The 13,347-nt window shown below is 42.3% G+C and overlaps 2 protein-coding genes across 7 annotated transcripts; one reads left to right on the top strand and one right to left on the bottom strand.

Annotated features, from left to right (window-relative positions):
* Positions 1 to 847: 847 nt before the first annotated feature.
* LOC131132785 (FYVE, RhoGEF and PH domain-containing protein 4-like) lies at positions 848 to 7,777 on the top strand. 6 transcript variants are annotated; one of them, XM_058078731.2, is made up of 16 exons: positions 848 to 1,083; positions 2,242 to 2,334; positions 2,392 to 2,902; positions 2,968 to 3,313; positions 3,376 to 3,521; positions 4,369 to 4,525; positions 4,594 to 4,732; positions 4,796 to 4,854; positions 4,931 to 5,074; positions 5,670 to 5,842; positions 5,907 to 5,937; positions 6,009 to 6,092; positions 6,157 to 6,282; positions 6,359 to 6,499; positions 7,234 to 7,359; positions 7,431 to 7,777. In XM_058078731.2, the coding sequence occupies exons 1-16, from the start codon at positions 966 to 968 to the stop codon at positions 7,677 to 7,679; spliced, it is 2,643 nt and encodes an 880-aa protein (XP_057934714.2). In that variant the 5' UTR covers positions 848 to 965; the 3' UTR covers positions 7,680 to 7,777. The 6 variants fall into 6 exon arrangements, 4 of the variants coding, with proteins under 4 accessions (XP_057934714.2, XP_078654599.1, XP_057934715.2 ...); XM_058078732.2 differs by having other exon boundaries at positions 849 to 1,083; positions 6,359 to 6,493; positions 7,431 to 7,776; XM_058078733.2 differs by lacking the exon at positions 848 to 1,083 and adding an exon at positions 1,639 to 1,774.
* Positions 7,690 to 13,229, bottom strand: LOC131132788 (DENN domain-containing protein 11-like). Its single transcript, XM_058078735.2, has 9 exons — positions 12,534 to 13,229; positions 11,898 to 11,997; positions 10,742 to 10,900; positions 10,001 to 10,157; positions 9,793 to 9,931; positions 9,587 to 9,718; positions 9,362 to 9,512; positions 9,223 to 9,291; positions 7,690 to 8,639 (listed from the first exon to the last, which is right to left on the bottom strand). Exons 1-9 carry the CDS (start codon positions 12,892 to 12,894, stop codon positions 8,444 to 8,446), a joined length of 1,464 nt encoding a protein of 487 aa, XP_057934718.2. The 5' UTR covers positions 12,895 to 13,229; the 3' UTR covers positions 7,690 to 8,443.
* Between the last annotated feature and the right edge of the window lie 118 nt (positions 13,230 to 13,347).

Consider the following 13,347-nt stretch of genomic DNA (forward strand, 5'->3'; position numbering starts at 1 on the left):
ACTACAATTAATTCTATTTTAGAGCTATGTTATTAATATGAAATTAATTAATCAGTCATGATGTGCTATACATATCACTATATTGACAGTTGCTATGGTACCCATTATGTAATTGTATGGTCATATCACCTCGTACTTCGGTACGTGGATTTTTTTTTTCCTATATTAGGAAAGCAGGAGGTGAACAAATGTAACAGTTGCTGATTGTAAAAGTACCAGATGGAGGGGTAGGATTTAATAAGCTTTGCTTCTTCCTACTCCTTTTGGACATGTGGAACTGTGAACTGATTATGTGATCCGCTCAATTGTAATCTGATGCATGTTCAAATGAAATTAAACCATTACCATTACCATTATTAATTAGATTAATAATTTACTTTGTTGCCTTCAACACAAACCTTAAAATGTGGGTGATTCATTAAGAAACCTAATATCATAATATTCACATATAAGATACAGACATTATACAAAAATATGAAATAATAATAAATACATAAATAAAATTATAAAAAATAAATTGTGTGATTTTCTATATTTTTATATTTTTTAAAAACTTATTTACGTTACTTTTTAGTTTTTTATGGCTTATTTTTAGTTTCTAAAATGACATTACATTACAATAACAATAGTTATCGAATTCATTTTTGTGTTCTGGCTGTAGTTTTAAGGGGTGCAAACATTCACTTTGACTTTAATGTCATCAAGGTTAAAAAGGTCCATTCAAAGCAACTATTCCGTACGCCACCTTGTGGCGTATTGTAAGAACAGCAGGTAATCAACGAAAGCAAATTGAGCCCCACGACTCCCCGTAATTAACTTCAGCAGCTCCGACACTCACGTGAGCACACAAACTCACTCACTTCTCCTCCTCCTCCTCCTCCTGTTGTTACTGCTGCTGAAACGTTGGACTCTCACCCTTCATTTTATCGACATACTTCGAGGTAAAAAAGTGACTTTTGTTCACCATGTTCGACTTGAAGAAGAGGAATAGTTTGACGCTGAACAGCGGTCGTGACGCGGAGGAGTTCAGGCGTGTGGCGGTCAGGCGGAAAGTGAAAGGCGATGCACCGGATTGTCACACGGGTGAGTTTGCACCTGATATGATAACAACACGGCATTTTGAAGCCGAACTAACAAATAATGTGAATATAAACCCAAAAAAACAAGCGGAAGTTTGTTATTTTGGGTTAATTTGAGGCCAATTAACCACACGAGGCAGGGATTTTTAATGATGTGTTATTAAATCACGAGCTGTTTCCCATCAATGACATAATGGCGCGAATGTATTGGAACTGTGCCAACTAATGTTTGGATTACTCAATTCAAATCCCTTTCGCCTGATTCAGCCTGGACTTTGCTTTTGCTACTTGTTTGGCAATCACACACACACACACGCACATACAAAGGCGCACTGTTCTTCTGTTGAAGGGATGTTTTTAAGCCGTCACTAAAGTATAACTCTTGCTCCAGTAGCACTGATAGAATGGAGTCAACAGTGCCAAGCATCACTTGGAACTATACTTTCTCATGAATGTCATGAGTACTTTTGCAGGAAAAAGCAATTTGAATGTACAAACGGCAACATCAATGTCAGACATGCACTATGATGTCCAACCCCCAAACGTTGGTGGCCCTTACATGTTAAACAACGTATGCAAGCCACACAGAAGTGAGAAAGCAGAAGTGTGACACACTGCCAGAGTGATAAAGACTTTAGCCTGCTCCTCCACATGACCCACAGATCAACTTTAGGTTTTGTCAAGTTAGCGAAAAGGTAAGAAATTAAGCTGTTGCATAATTGGGAAGGATTTGAGGTAGGTCGCCAACTCATATTGTTGGCTGCAATAAGATGAGATGGTTTCCTCAGGGTTAGAATTATTTACAAAATGGCACATTTGCAAATTAGTAATGTATTCCTATCACATAAAAAAATTCTGAGGCCTATTGTGTATAAATTATTTATTTATTTTTTGCAATTGTTTTTAATTTCTTATGTTTTAATATTTATATTTTAGTATTTTTCAAATATGAAAAATAATTTTACTGCATTTAAATGGCATTTCAAGGGATCAAAGTTCACCATGTACCGATTTCAAAGCAACTGCCTTTTATTCAGATTTTTTTAAAATGCAATTTTCTAGCATTTTGCTGACTTTATGCACTTCTCGATCAACTCCAATGATCAATATATTGTTAAATGACTGCTTCCTTGTGATATGAAATACATAATATATATTTCAGTGGTGAGCGGTGGCGTTTACAGCTGTGGGGGTTCAACCTCCAAACATGAAGACCAACAAAGTCCAACGAAGAGAACCCCCTCCAAGCCCCAAGGTGAGCTCAAGTGTCTGTTTGTGTTTGTTGTTGTGACATGCAATGGTTGCCTTGCAGTACCCCCCAAGCCGGCTCACCTCCAGAGTCCAATGAGGAGCACACCACCCTCTTCTTCCAAGCAATCGCCTCAGCATTTTAATGACAAGAGTCCAGTCCCAGCTTGCTGCCACACATCCCCGAGTCCAAACAAAACAGGGGCAGGCTGTTTCCTCTCTGGATCACATTTAAGCCCCATCAGGCTCTCCCCTTCCCAGAAGATCCCCAAGTTTGTCAGCAGCCCTTCATTGGGGTCCCCAAGTCCTGGTAAGAGGGGCATCCAGAACTGTAGCCCCTTGAGGGAGGGCGGTCACAGCCCCGCTAAGTTGTCCCCAAGAAAACGTAGCCCTCTATCGGGAATATTACGGACTCCCAGCCCTGTTCAGAGCAAGGTGGGGAGCTACAGCCCTGCTCGGAACTCTAAATCCTGGCTGGGTTTACACAGGATTCCAAGCGGGAAGATGGAGTGTCAGGAGAAGAGGGCGGGGAAGTCTTTGAGCGTGCCAGACCTCATTGTGTACATGGACGAAAGGTTAGCGCGTTACTTCACTTTGATGTGGCTTTGCGTGAAAATGACTCGGCACTTGCTTTTTGCAGAACTCCATTGAAAAAAGGGGAATGTTCTCCTCAGCCCGCTATCACCATCGAAGCTCCAGAAGACTGCAGACTCAATCGCACCATGGAGGATGTCACTTCTAATCGCTCAATCAGCAGCAACGAGCACCAAGGGAATTGTGTCCTACTTGGGGACGAAAAAGCCTCCAAGATCCGTGTCGGATCCAAGTATAAATGTGGATGGACTGAGGGTGAAAAACGTGGGGAGGAGAAGAAGAAAAAGGCACCAAAGGAGGAGGAGAAGATGGAGCAAAAGTTGTTCAAGATAGCCAGTGAGCTCCTGCACACAGAGAGGGCCTACGTGGCTCGGCTACACCTGCTGGACCAGGTTAGTGTGTCTGGGGGAGGGGGGGTTGATTTGGTAGAAGATCTAATGGACTCCTCCTGCAGGTGTTCTGTCTGCGCCTCACAGAAGAGGCCGGGCGTGGCTCCTTTCCGGCGGATGTTGTCCGGAATATCTTCTCCAACATTTCATCCATCTACTCCTTCCACAGCCAGTTTCTGCTGCCTGACCTGGAAGACTGCATCGGTCACTGGTGGGTCATCATACCTAGACCCAGGGTGTCCACGTACTGAACAACAAAGGGCTACTTTGCAAGAAAAAAATGCATTTCAGCTTTGTAATGCGAATAAAATGTTATTTTTAGAGATTATTTAAACGTTACTTTTACAAGTTACTTGTAGTTGTGACTTTATTCCCAGAATATTTTGACTTTGTCTGAATATTTATACTTTTTACTTTTTCTAACTTTATTCTTTGTTTTAATTTGTATTTTTCAATAACGCCTTGACTTTAATATTTTATTTATCTATGCTACTAAAATGACAATTCATCGTAATTATTAGTTTATTCTCCTAAAATTGCGACCTTTTGCCATTTTTTTTCTCTTAATATTTTGATATTCTTGAAAAATTCTCCTGCATTTGCTTATTTTTTGTTTTATTTTTTAATCCACCCCTGACCTAGCCAGAGAACTGGACTTAAAGACCAGATTTACATGACGCAGGCTTTTTACATTCGAAAAAATCTGAAAAACACAGGCTGTTTGCCTTTTGTCTCCTCAAGCGAGCTTTTCTTCCTGTCACTCTCTCACCCCAGTGACTTGGACCAGCTTGATTGTGTCTCAAAGGCATTACTATCAGATTTGACAGAAAAAAATGGCACCAGCACCAGACTGGACACTGTGCTCCTTCAGCAGTTCCAGAGTGGATTTTTTTAAATGAAAGTTAAACTACGGGAAAATATGCAATAGAAACAGTTAAAAGGTTGGCAGCGTCTGTTTTTTTTTGTACTTTTGTCTTGGAAAAATCTTTTTTGAGGTTGTCTTGTATGCCTTTTTTACCTCATCTTTCCTGGTTGGGGTCGTCCTCTTAACCATACAGGTGTGAGCGGCCAGGTTTGGGAAATGTTCTCCTGCAGCACGCCCCCTTCCTGAGGATGTACGCCGACTACGTCCGGAACTTCGACCAAGCAATGGAGCTGATAAGAACATGGATGGAGCGCTCCTCAGCCTTCAGGAACATCATCCATGACATCCAGGTAGGCTCCACAAGTGTCACTCTTCTGTCAGGACCGAGGGAGAGAGTGATTTATGTGTGTTCTTTTAGAGTCTGGAGGCCTGTGGCAGCTTGACTCTCCAGCATCACATGCTAGAACCGGTCCAGAGGATTCCTCGCTATGAGATGCTGCTCAGGGATTATGTCAAGAAAGTGCCCACCACAAACCCAGACTACGAATTTGCACAAAGTAAGACTTTCTCAAGATCTTCCTCATAAATAACATTTTAACGTCGCTTTTTTCCCTCCACAGAATCCTTGGAGACAATCTCCATGGCTGCCAACCACTCCAACAGCGCTATCCACAAAGCTGTACGTCACGTCAATGTGCATCTGTTACCACACTTTAGTTCTGATGAAAAAACCTACAGTATTCCTATGAAAACAGGAGAACATCAAGCGGCTACTGGAGATCTACGAGATGCTTGGAGAGGAGGAAGTGGTGAACCCGACCAACGAGTTTCTAAGGGAAGGTCGCCTGCTCAAACTCGCCGCCAGGAACACGTCCGCCATGGAGCGCCACCTCTTTCTGGTCGGATGACAATGATCGAAGCTGACAAATATTTATTTAAATTCCTATACAAATTCCTTGTACTCATTCTAACAGAATAGAATTCAACTACATTTCCATATAGTGGCGCTTCTTCATGTCACATTTAATTCACTTCAACCATAACATTCATTTTATTTAATAGAATTTAAATATTTTTTGAATAATTTCTAAATTAATTATATTAGAAAATGTAAGAATTTTTTAAATGTTAGAATTTAATTAACTATCCACAATTAAAATTATTGACTAATTCACATTTTTATTAACTGTATTTATCATGTTAAACAGAATGAAATGAAATATTTTTCTGTTCACTCAAAATTGTCACAGTTAACATTTCATTGCTAGTTTATTTTCCTATATTTTATGATTCTAACAAAATACAATTATATGAATACCTATAAATATGAATACCTATAAATATAAGAAATTATACAAATACAATTTAATAAATCATTTTCCCATAATATTTTTGTTATTAATTATCCAATCATATCATTGAATAAAATGTAATTAAATGAGTTGTCATTAGATTTCCAGTCATTCATGGATGTTTTTTTTTCTTTCTGCACAGTTCAACAACTTTCTGCTGTGCTGCACGCCAAGGTTCAGCCTCGTCGGGCAGCGTTTTACGGTGCGGTGCAGAGTAGGAGTGGACGGCCTGCAGGTGCAGCAAACCACCAATGAGGACCACCTTTACACCTTCCAAGTGTCGGGAAAGGAGAAGACACTGGAGCTGCAGGCCAGGTGTAGTGTGTTGAATCTGGAGTGGTTTTTGTGTTCATGTGTATGATGTGTTTGTTGTCTGTAGCTCCGAACAAGACCGAGATGAGTGGATAAAGGTACTTTGTGGCATTTTTGTGTCATGTTACCTGAAAAGATGTATGTGTATCACGCGACTCGTCTCCTCCAGGTGATTCAGGATGCCATTGATGTGTTCCAGAAGAAATATGAGACCTTCAAGTTGGCCTCGAAGGAGCTCCAGGCGGAGGACCCGGTAAGTTGGACCGTACCAGTGAGAGATGACAGGCGGGCAGCATCCCTGACTCTTCTCATTCTAGACGGAAGAGCTTGGCCACCGTGCACCCCGCTGGATCCGCGACAACGAGGTGACAGTGTGCATGAAGTGCCAGGAACCCTTCAATGCTCTCACCCGGCGACGACATCACTGCCGGGCGTGCGGCTGTGTGAGCGTTTAAATGTTAAAAACAAAATCCCCCAAAAAACAGACCCCTGTCGACTCACCAGAGCGTCTGTCTCCAGGTGGTGTGCTGGAAGTGTTCTGACAACAAGGCGGCGCTGGCGTACGACGGTAATAAGCTGAACAAGGTGTGTAAATCCTGCTACTCCATCTTGACTGGACAAAGAGGAGAGAGCATCAAGAAACAACCAGCAGAGGTAAATGTACAGTACTGCTTCACTTAATGCTCCAATTGCTGCTTCTCTTGCTGCCAAGTTGTGGAATGACCAGGTGGCCAAAGAGCCACTTTCCACTTTCTCATGCACTTTGTTGCAAATTGTTAAATTGTTATATACAGTCTAGCACAAGTGTTTGTCCCCTTTTTGTCAAACTTCACTGTTTCAGATATCAAACAAATTTGAAATATTAGTAAATGGCAACACAACTTTTTATTAAGGGAGAAAGAAAATCCCTCAAATTATGAAGCCATTTCTAAAGCTTTGGGTCTCCAGCAAACCACAGTGAGAGCCATTATCTACAAATGGCTAAAACATGGAACAATGGTGACGGCCAACCAAAATTGCCCACAAGAGCGCAGCAACGACTAACCCAAGAGGTCGCAAAAGACCCCACAACAACATCCAAAGAACTGCAGGCCTCATTTGCTGCATGCTGGAAAAGCCTCTAATGTGGCTGAATGACAACAATTCTGCAAAGATGAGTGGGCCAGAAGAGACTCATTGCAAGTTAACAGAAACGATTGATTGCAGTTGTTGCTGCTAAGTGTGGCCCAACCACGTACTACTTGAAGTGTGACAAACATGCAAAAAAAATAACACTATTGCAGTGTCGTCTGTAATTAACACCCCTTCCTCATTATGAATGCTAATTATGGCATTAAGTGTATTCCACACTGCAGTACCTGAGAGTCCAGTAGGGTACATTGTGTCCTTCTCAGTTCCCCAGCAACTGCTTGATGAGCGGCTTCCTGCAATACGGAGACAATCCCAAAACGTGGCAGCGGGTGTGGTGTGCCATCACCAACACTGAACACCCCCTCCTCTCTTTGTGTGCTGCTTCACAGGTAACATCAACAACACCGCTTTCGAATGTCCACCCTGTCACGACTTCCATTACCACTCATCTTTTCTCCAGGATGGGAAGCCCCTCTTCAGTATTCCTCTGCTGGGCTGCACTGTGGAAGATCCCCCTCAGGACCTCCAGGGACACTTTTGTGTAAGACAATCCAAAAGCAGCCACATGTTCACCTGCGAGGATGTGGATTTTAAACAGCGATGGATCGCCGCTCTCAAAGCAGCCACCGCCGGCAGTTACGGCTTCGACGACTGCACCAGCGAATCCAGCGGGGAGGAATTTGTTCTTAATGGCAGTAAGGAAAGCTAAGCATTTACAAGTAGGCATTCAAATTGACTTTATTTCTGAAATGGTTTACAGCAAAATAAATAAAAGTGTTTTAACATGAGTCTACTACGACTAGAGCCCTGTACAGTTGATTGAAGGTGGAGAATAGGCTTTAGGGGATCAGAATTGCCTTAGAAAACACATTCATTTGATCCCACGTCATCACTGATATAAACGTACAGCCATTGAGTATCTACACACGGTTAAAGCTGAAAGAAAAATGGATAGGCATGGTTCATGTTGGGCAACACATCTCTCAGCTGACTCCCTGCAGGCATGTTCTTGTCTTGCTACCATACTGATAGAGGTCAAACGTACTCGTACTCTGAAGTAGCGGCTCAGCTGGCAGCGTGCAAATAAGCCTGTTGAGAATATTTCAATTTGGTCTCAGCTCCGGCTAAAAAAATATTTAAAATACAAATGAGGTTAAAAAGAACAGTGGTTCACCTGCCATGATTCACATTTCCCACATAAAAAAGACATGAATTTGTACATAAATGCTTAAATAGGACATTGCACTTGAAGGATATGAACAAGGCAAAGACCAGGACGCTACTGTTACTGGTTTGTGTTACAATGCAGCCTCCGGTCTCCATGGTGGGGCGTATTTCCCGGAACAGTCACACGATGCTCGGCTTGGCTTGAAGATCAGATCAAAGGCAGCACAAAGAACAAAAATCTGATGCCACAGATGATCCATAGGGCTTGAGATAGTCAATGGGAAATCAATATGGGGAATCGATATCTCAGCTGCAGCAGAGCTGATCGGACACCAGCAAGTTGTCAAAGCTGTAGATCTCCAGCAGGTGGAGCAGGAAGAGCCTGTCACCGTGAGGGTCCAGGCCCATGGCTCTCACATTCTCCTGGGTCAGCGTGGGGTCGGGACTCCCCGCCACCTCGCTCAGGGTTTGGAAAATCCTGTTGTTCTGCTCCAAGAAAAACCTAAACATATATAAGCATTAGGTCGGTCATAGAAGTCCTTTAAACATCCCAACAATATTTCTGACATTTTAACCCTTTAAAAAGGTATATTTATAGGATGCATGTTTGCTTATATGCTCATTAGGCCTGAAGATGGTTCAATTCTTCAAAATTCAAGATTCTTTAATTTAGTTGGATTTCAACCCATCAAATCCAGTGTTTTTCTTAGTTTCCATAATATAATAAATGTGTATATAATAGGCAGCACGGCGGTCGAGTGGTTAGCCATTTAATGAACGTTTTTTTCCAAACTGTCCTTTCATCGACATTTATATTATAGCCGAACATATCGCTAAAAGATAAAGAGTTAAGATAACCTTTTGTTTGTTCGATTTTCCTGTTTATGGTGCTTTTATGGTACTTTTTTTAAATCCCCCCCCCCCCCCAAGCGGCAGTGTAGATTTGAATTGCTGTACAAAATGTAGCATTATTTTTTTAGCACGATAGTATAATTGTATATGATTGTATAGTATACAATAATATAAAGCCAATTCAACCAAAACGTCTCTAACATCTCAAAAGGGTTAAATGGTTGTGTACTTACAGAATAAACAAATCCTCTTCACTGGACACACAGTCGCCATTCTCCTCCTGAGAGTACAGCAGCAGCTTCCTGCATGCATGCAAATAATACAACTGTTGAGTCCGTTTTTCCTTAAATTCCTTGGTGTATCTGAACGCACCTCTGCTCGGTAAGCTTGCGATATTTCTCCCTGTCGGCACTGCTGATGCGGAGCAAAGGCTTCAGGCCATCTCTGTGGGTCTTGACGTTCTGATTGTCCACATAGACGTCGTACAGATCCCTCTTTTCCTCAAAGATCTTCTCTGTTGTACCTAAACGTAACACACGCATGTTATATCCTGTCTTTACCAAGAGGATAGAGGATATCGTCTGGCGCATCCCTCACATGCAACATAGGAGAGTTCGTTCTCCAGCGCGCTGATGTCAGCGACGTTGACGTAGAAGAAAGGCCTGAACTCTGGCACGGCCACGCCCACCCCTGGGATGGAGATGTTTGCCAGGCAGCAGCAGCAGTACACTAAAATAGGACAGAAGGAATAAAACGTGAGTATCTTTGTTTGGTTAGTTTCACCTACAACCTTCTCACCCCACCTCTGTAGCAGACCACACCCACGGGCGGAGGCGAGAAGATGAGGATTCGCCTCCGGAGGAGAGCTAGCTTCCAGAGCACCATGATCTGCTCTCCGAAGAAGCGGATGAACTGGGACATGCAGCCTGCCGGGTGTGTGATCTGGTACAGAAACAACAAGCTGTACACCGACTACTCTATTTTGAGGTGACATCCCAATAATGTTTTTACCTTCATTTCTGGGTGCATGCTATGGTTGATGGCAGCCCCCCAAGCGTTGACAGGGCAGGTAGTAACAGCTTCATCACCGCTAGAGGGCAGCAGCGCCCTCTTGTCCTCGTAGAAGGCCTCCAGTGGGGAGTAATGTCCCGGGGACTGAAGCTGCAGTCTGGGTCAGAGCAGCACAGCACAACCAGCAAAAAAAATGACACATTTGACATGGGGTAAAGTTGACCTTTCACCTTCAGCATCATCCTGTAGACTGCATGCATGAATTAGCATTAAATCTGCTGACCTCACTCACGCATACGAACATAAAATATACACTAAGGCAGTTTTCAAGCTAATAAAGAGTGTGGAAGTTGAGGGTCAATAGCAGCTTGGGTTTCAATGACATGCACGTTTTAAGCTGATCGGGTCGTTTAAGCGCTGGCACACACTGCAGGCGTTTGTCAGGCAAAATAAAAAGCAAGAAAGGAGGAAGGTTGACCTCGGCAATGCAACCCAACCACGAGATGCCAAATATCTTGTGACTACACAGCCAGCTCTTTGTGCAAGAAGCAGGAGGGGAGCTACATGATGAGTAACGAGCTGGAGAATGGGAGCATTTGGGATGGCATCATCATTCAAAACGTAGCACATCTTATGGGAAAACTGACGTATAGTGGTGTCCAAGCTGCGGCCTGGGGGCCATTTGTGGCCCGTGCCACATTCCAAAAATACACTTTAACAAGGATATGTGCACCTCCTTACCTGACCTGGTGCTCCAGGAAGCTCATGTAGCGGTAAAGCAACGTGTACGAAGGAGACAAGATCCCCACCGACTTCATCCTGGCGCCGCGCTCCGCCATGCTCTCCACGGCCATGTTGGCGAAGCAGGCCAGGCCAAAGTAGCAGCCTTTGCGGAAGTAGCTGGGGTCGGGATTGGAAGGGGTGGGGAGGGACAAGAGGGAGGCGGATAAAGCCATGAATCATGGAAGCGACGGCATGGACAGATGGCTGAGCTCTTTATTTATTTATTTATTTATCTTCTTTATTTATTTCAATACAAGCCACACATTCTGTCAGGGGGAATACGGATGGTATTTTCCTGTTCAATTCCAATCATGTGCAATTCATCTAAAAGTCAAATTCATATCAGAAACTCCATTCATTTGTCAAGTTCATCACCCTCGTTTTAAATAATAAGATGCAGATATTCCTCCCTTAGAAAATGAAATAAAACATAAAATAAAGCAAAATTAAATAGGTTTAATTTAAAGTAATATAAAGTTAATCACCCACTTAGTTATGTAGAAGAAATATGGAGTGACTCATTCTGATTAATTTAATTTAATTTAATTTAATTTAATTTAATTTAATTTAATTTAATTTAATTTAATTTAATTTAATTTAATTTACTTATATGAAGTTTATGGTGGAAGGACAATGCAGATATTCTTTTGCTTAAAATATGAAACTGAAATGCAAAAATATAAAATAAATTTTAAATATATTGAAAAAATAATATATAAAAATATAGAAATAATAGAACTTTTTCTAAAATAAAATAAAAATAAAATTCACCCACCACTTAGATGTAGTTTGTGGTAGAACATATATGCAGATATTCATTTGCTCATAAAATAAAATAATAAATAAAATTCTGAAACCCCTTATTTTTATAAAATAAAATACAAATAAAATATAAAAAATACAATAAAATGCTGAATCTCCTCTTTATGCAATAAATCAAATTACATCAAATAAGAAAAAAATAAAATAAAATATGAACTCCCCCCAGCTCTATTAAATCTGTAGTAAATGGACAAATATGGAGATATTTCTCACATTATTAAAACATACAATAATAATAAAAACTCAACTTAATGGTAATAGAAATCACATCAAGTCAATCACATCCACTTACATGAAGTCTGTAGTGACTCTATGGGACCCGCTGGCGATAGCTTTGAATTCCACCCCTTCCAGATCCATATCTTTGGGGAGGCACCACTCCAGCATGTTGCCTGTCACCACACACACATAAGAGAGATCATATTAACAGAAAAGCATGGAAACACATTCTAGTAAATGAATGAAGGCTGGCTCTCTCCCTTAAATGTTATGTTGTGCAGCAGCTGAGCAAATATGGTCTGATAAGGGCAGGAATTCAAGGGAGGTGTTGGGAGTTTCAAGAGCAGCAAAAATGCAGAAATGGTGGCATCAAATGTCAGTGCAATGTGACACTTTTGCTTAAGATGTCCAATAATGGACATCCCCCCTAGTTGAGCTCATCTTCATATTCCTAAATAAGTGAAGCAACCTCATATAACGCTCCTTGCTACGCCCAATGCGCGTGTGCACAACCATAAAGTGTCCCTGCGGTCCTTTTGCAGAAGCTTCTGTTTTATTCATCACTGAGCTCACTGGCACATTTAACAAACCTTACAATATAGCACATAGCACAAAAATTGAAGTTATGTCGATTTATTTTATCAGCTAAAGACCACACCTGTTCATTCTGATTTCGTCACGATTTATAGTTTCATATTTGATGTCCCACCTGTTCTGGTGTTGAATGTAACCACGAAGACTGATACAATTTGGTCCTTCTCCTCCCATGTCACCATCCTGTCCTCCAGCGGGATGTCCCTCGGTCCTGAATCCGAGTGATGCACCACCTTGTCCGGATGCGGCGTTTCATCCGTGCCCGCCTGGGTGATGGAGGTCACGGGTGGGGCGCCGCAGCCGTCTGCGTTGAAGGCAGACCTGTTTGAAGAGAGACCCCCCGCACCGCTGCTCCACCCATGCCCCGGTGTTGACGGGCTCGATAGTCGCTCGTGTTCTTCCGCACTACCGGCTTTCTCAGCGGACGGAACCTCCTCCCAGTCCAGCAAAGGTGCTCGGTCCGACCGCTCCACCATCCCGTCTGCGGTCCCGCCTCGACAGTCTCACCGCGGATTGTAACCGATGTCTCAGCTGATAGGGACCAGACCCATCCGCGGATGATCGCGCCTCAAGGCAGCTCCAGCATTGTGAAGTTGCTCCGAATCGTTTAAAAAGGTTTCATCTTGTTGCAAAACTGCAGCCGTAGCTCAAGGATGCGTGGAATATTCCGTCCAGGGAGATCATAAATTTGATGCTGTTGCGAGGAGGCAACTCCTTCGTCCAACGTGAGCTGCATTCACAACAATTTCACATATTCCGTCAAATTTCCCCGCCGACATAAATGCTAGCGAACGTTTGAGAACGTTGTCTTATTGAATGCGCACTGCAAACACACATTCGCAAACCAATTCACCTTCTTCCAATCAGCCGCACATTCCGTACAAATTTGTTATCATTGAGGAGTATTCCCCTGTTGGAAATAAATACAC

The sequence above is a fragment of the Doryrhamphus excisus genome, linkage group LG2, assembly GCF_037039965.1.
Source record: "Doryrhamphus excisus strain RoL-2023G ecotype Guam linkage group LG2, RoL_Dexc_Guam_v1.1, whole genome shotgun sequence".
In the NCBI taxonomy this organism is placed as follows: Eukaryota; Metazoa; Chordata; class Actinopteri; order Syngnathiformes; family Syngnathidae; genus Doryrhamphus; species Doryrhamphus excisus.

What these genes read in the sequence shown, in the direction of transcription:
- LOC131132788 (XM_058078735.2), bottom strand. Translation starts at nt 12,894, where the DNA reads ATGGTGGAGCGGTCGGACCGAGCACCTTTGCTGGACTGGGAGGAGGTT. An exon ending in GCATGCACCCAGAAATGAAG is followed by an intron (nt 9,932 to 10,000) that starts GTAAAAACATTA and finishes TTTCTGTACCAG; the next exon opens with ATCACACACCCGGCAGGCTG. An exon ending in GAAGAGGATTTGTTTATTCT is followed by an intron (nt 8,640 to 9,222) that starts GTAAGTACACAA and finishes ATATATGTTTAG; the next exon opens with GTTTTTCTTGGAGCAGAACA.
- LOC131132785 (XM_058078731.2), top strand. Translation starts at nt 966, where the DNA reads ATGTTCGACTTGAAGAAGAGGAATAGTTTGACGCTGAACAGCGGTCGT. An exon ending in GAAGACTGCATCGGTCACTG is followed by an intron (nt 3,522 to 4,368) that starts GTGGGTCATCAT and finishes TTAACCATACAG; the next exon opens with GTGTGAGCGGCCAGGTTTGG. An exon ending in ACATCATCCATGACATCCAG is followed by an intron (nt 4,526 to 4,593) that starts GTAGGCTCCACA and finishes GTGTTCTTTTAG; the next exon opens with AGTCTGGAGGCCTGTGGCAG.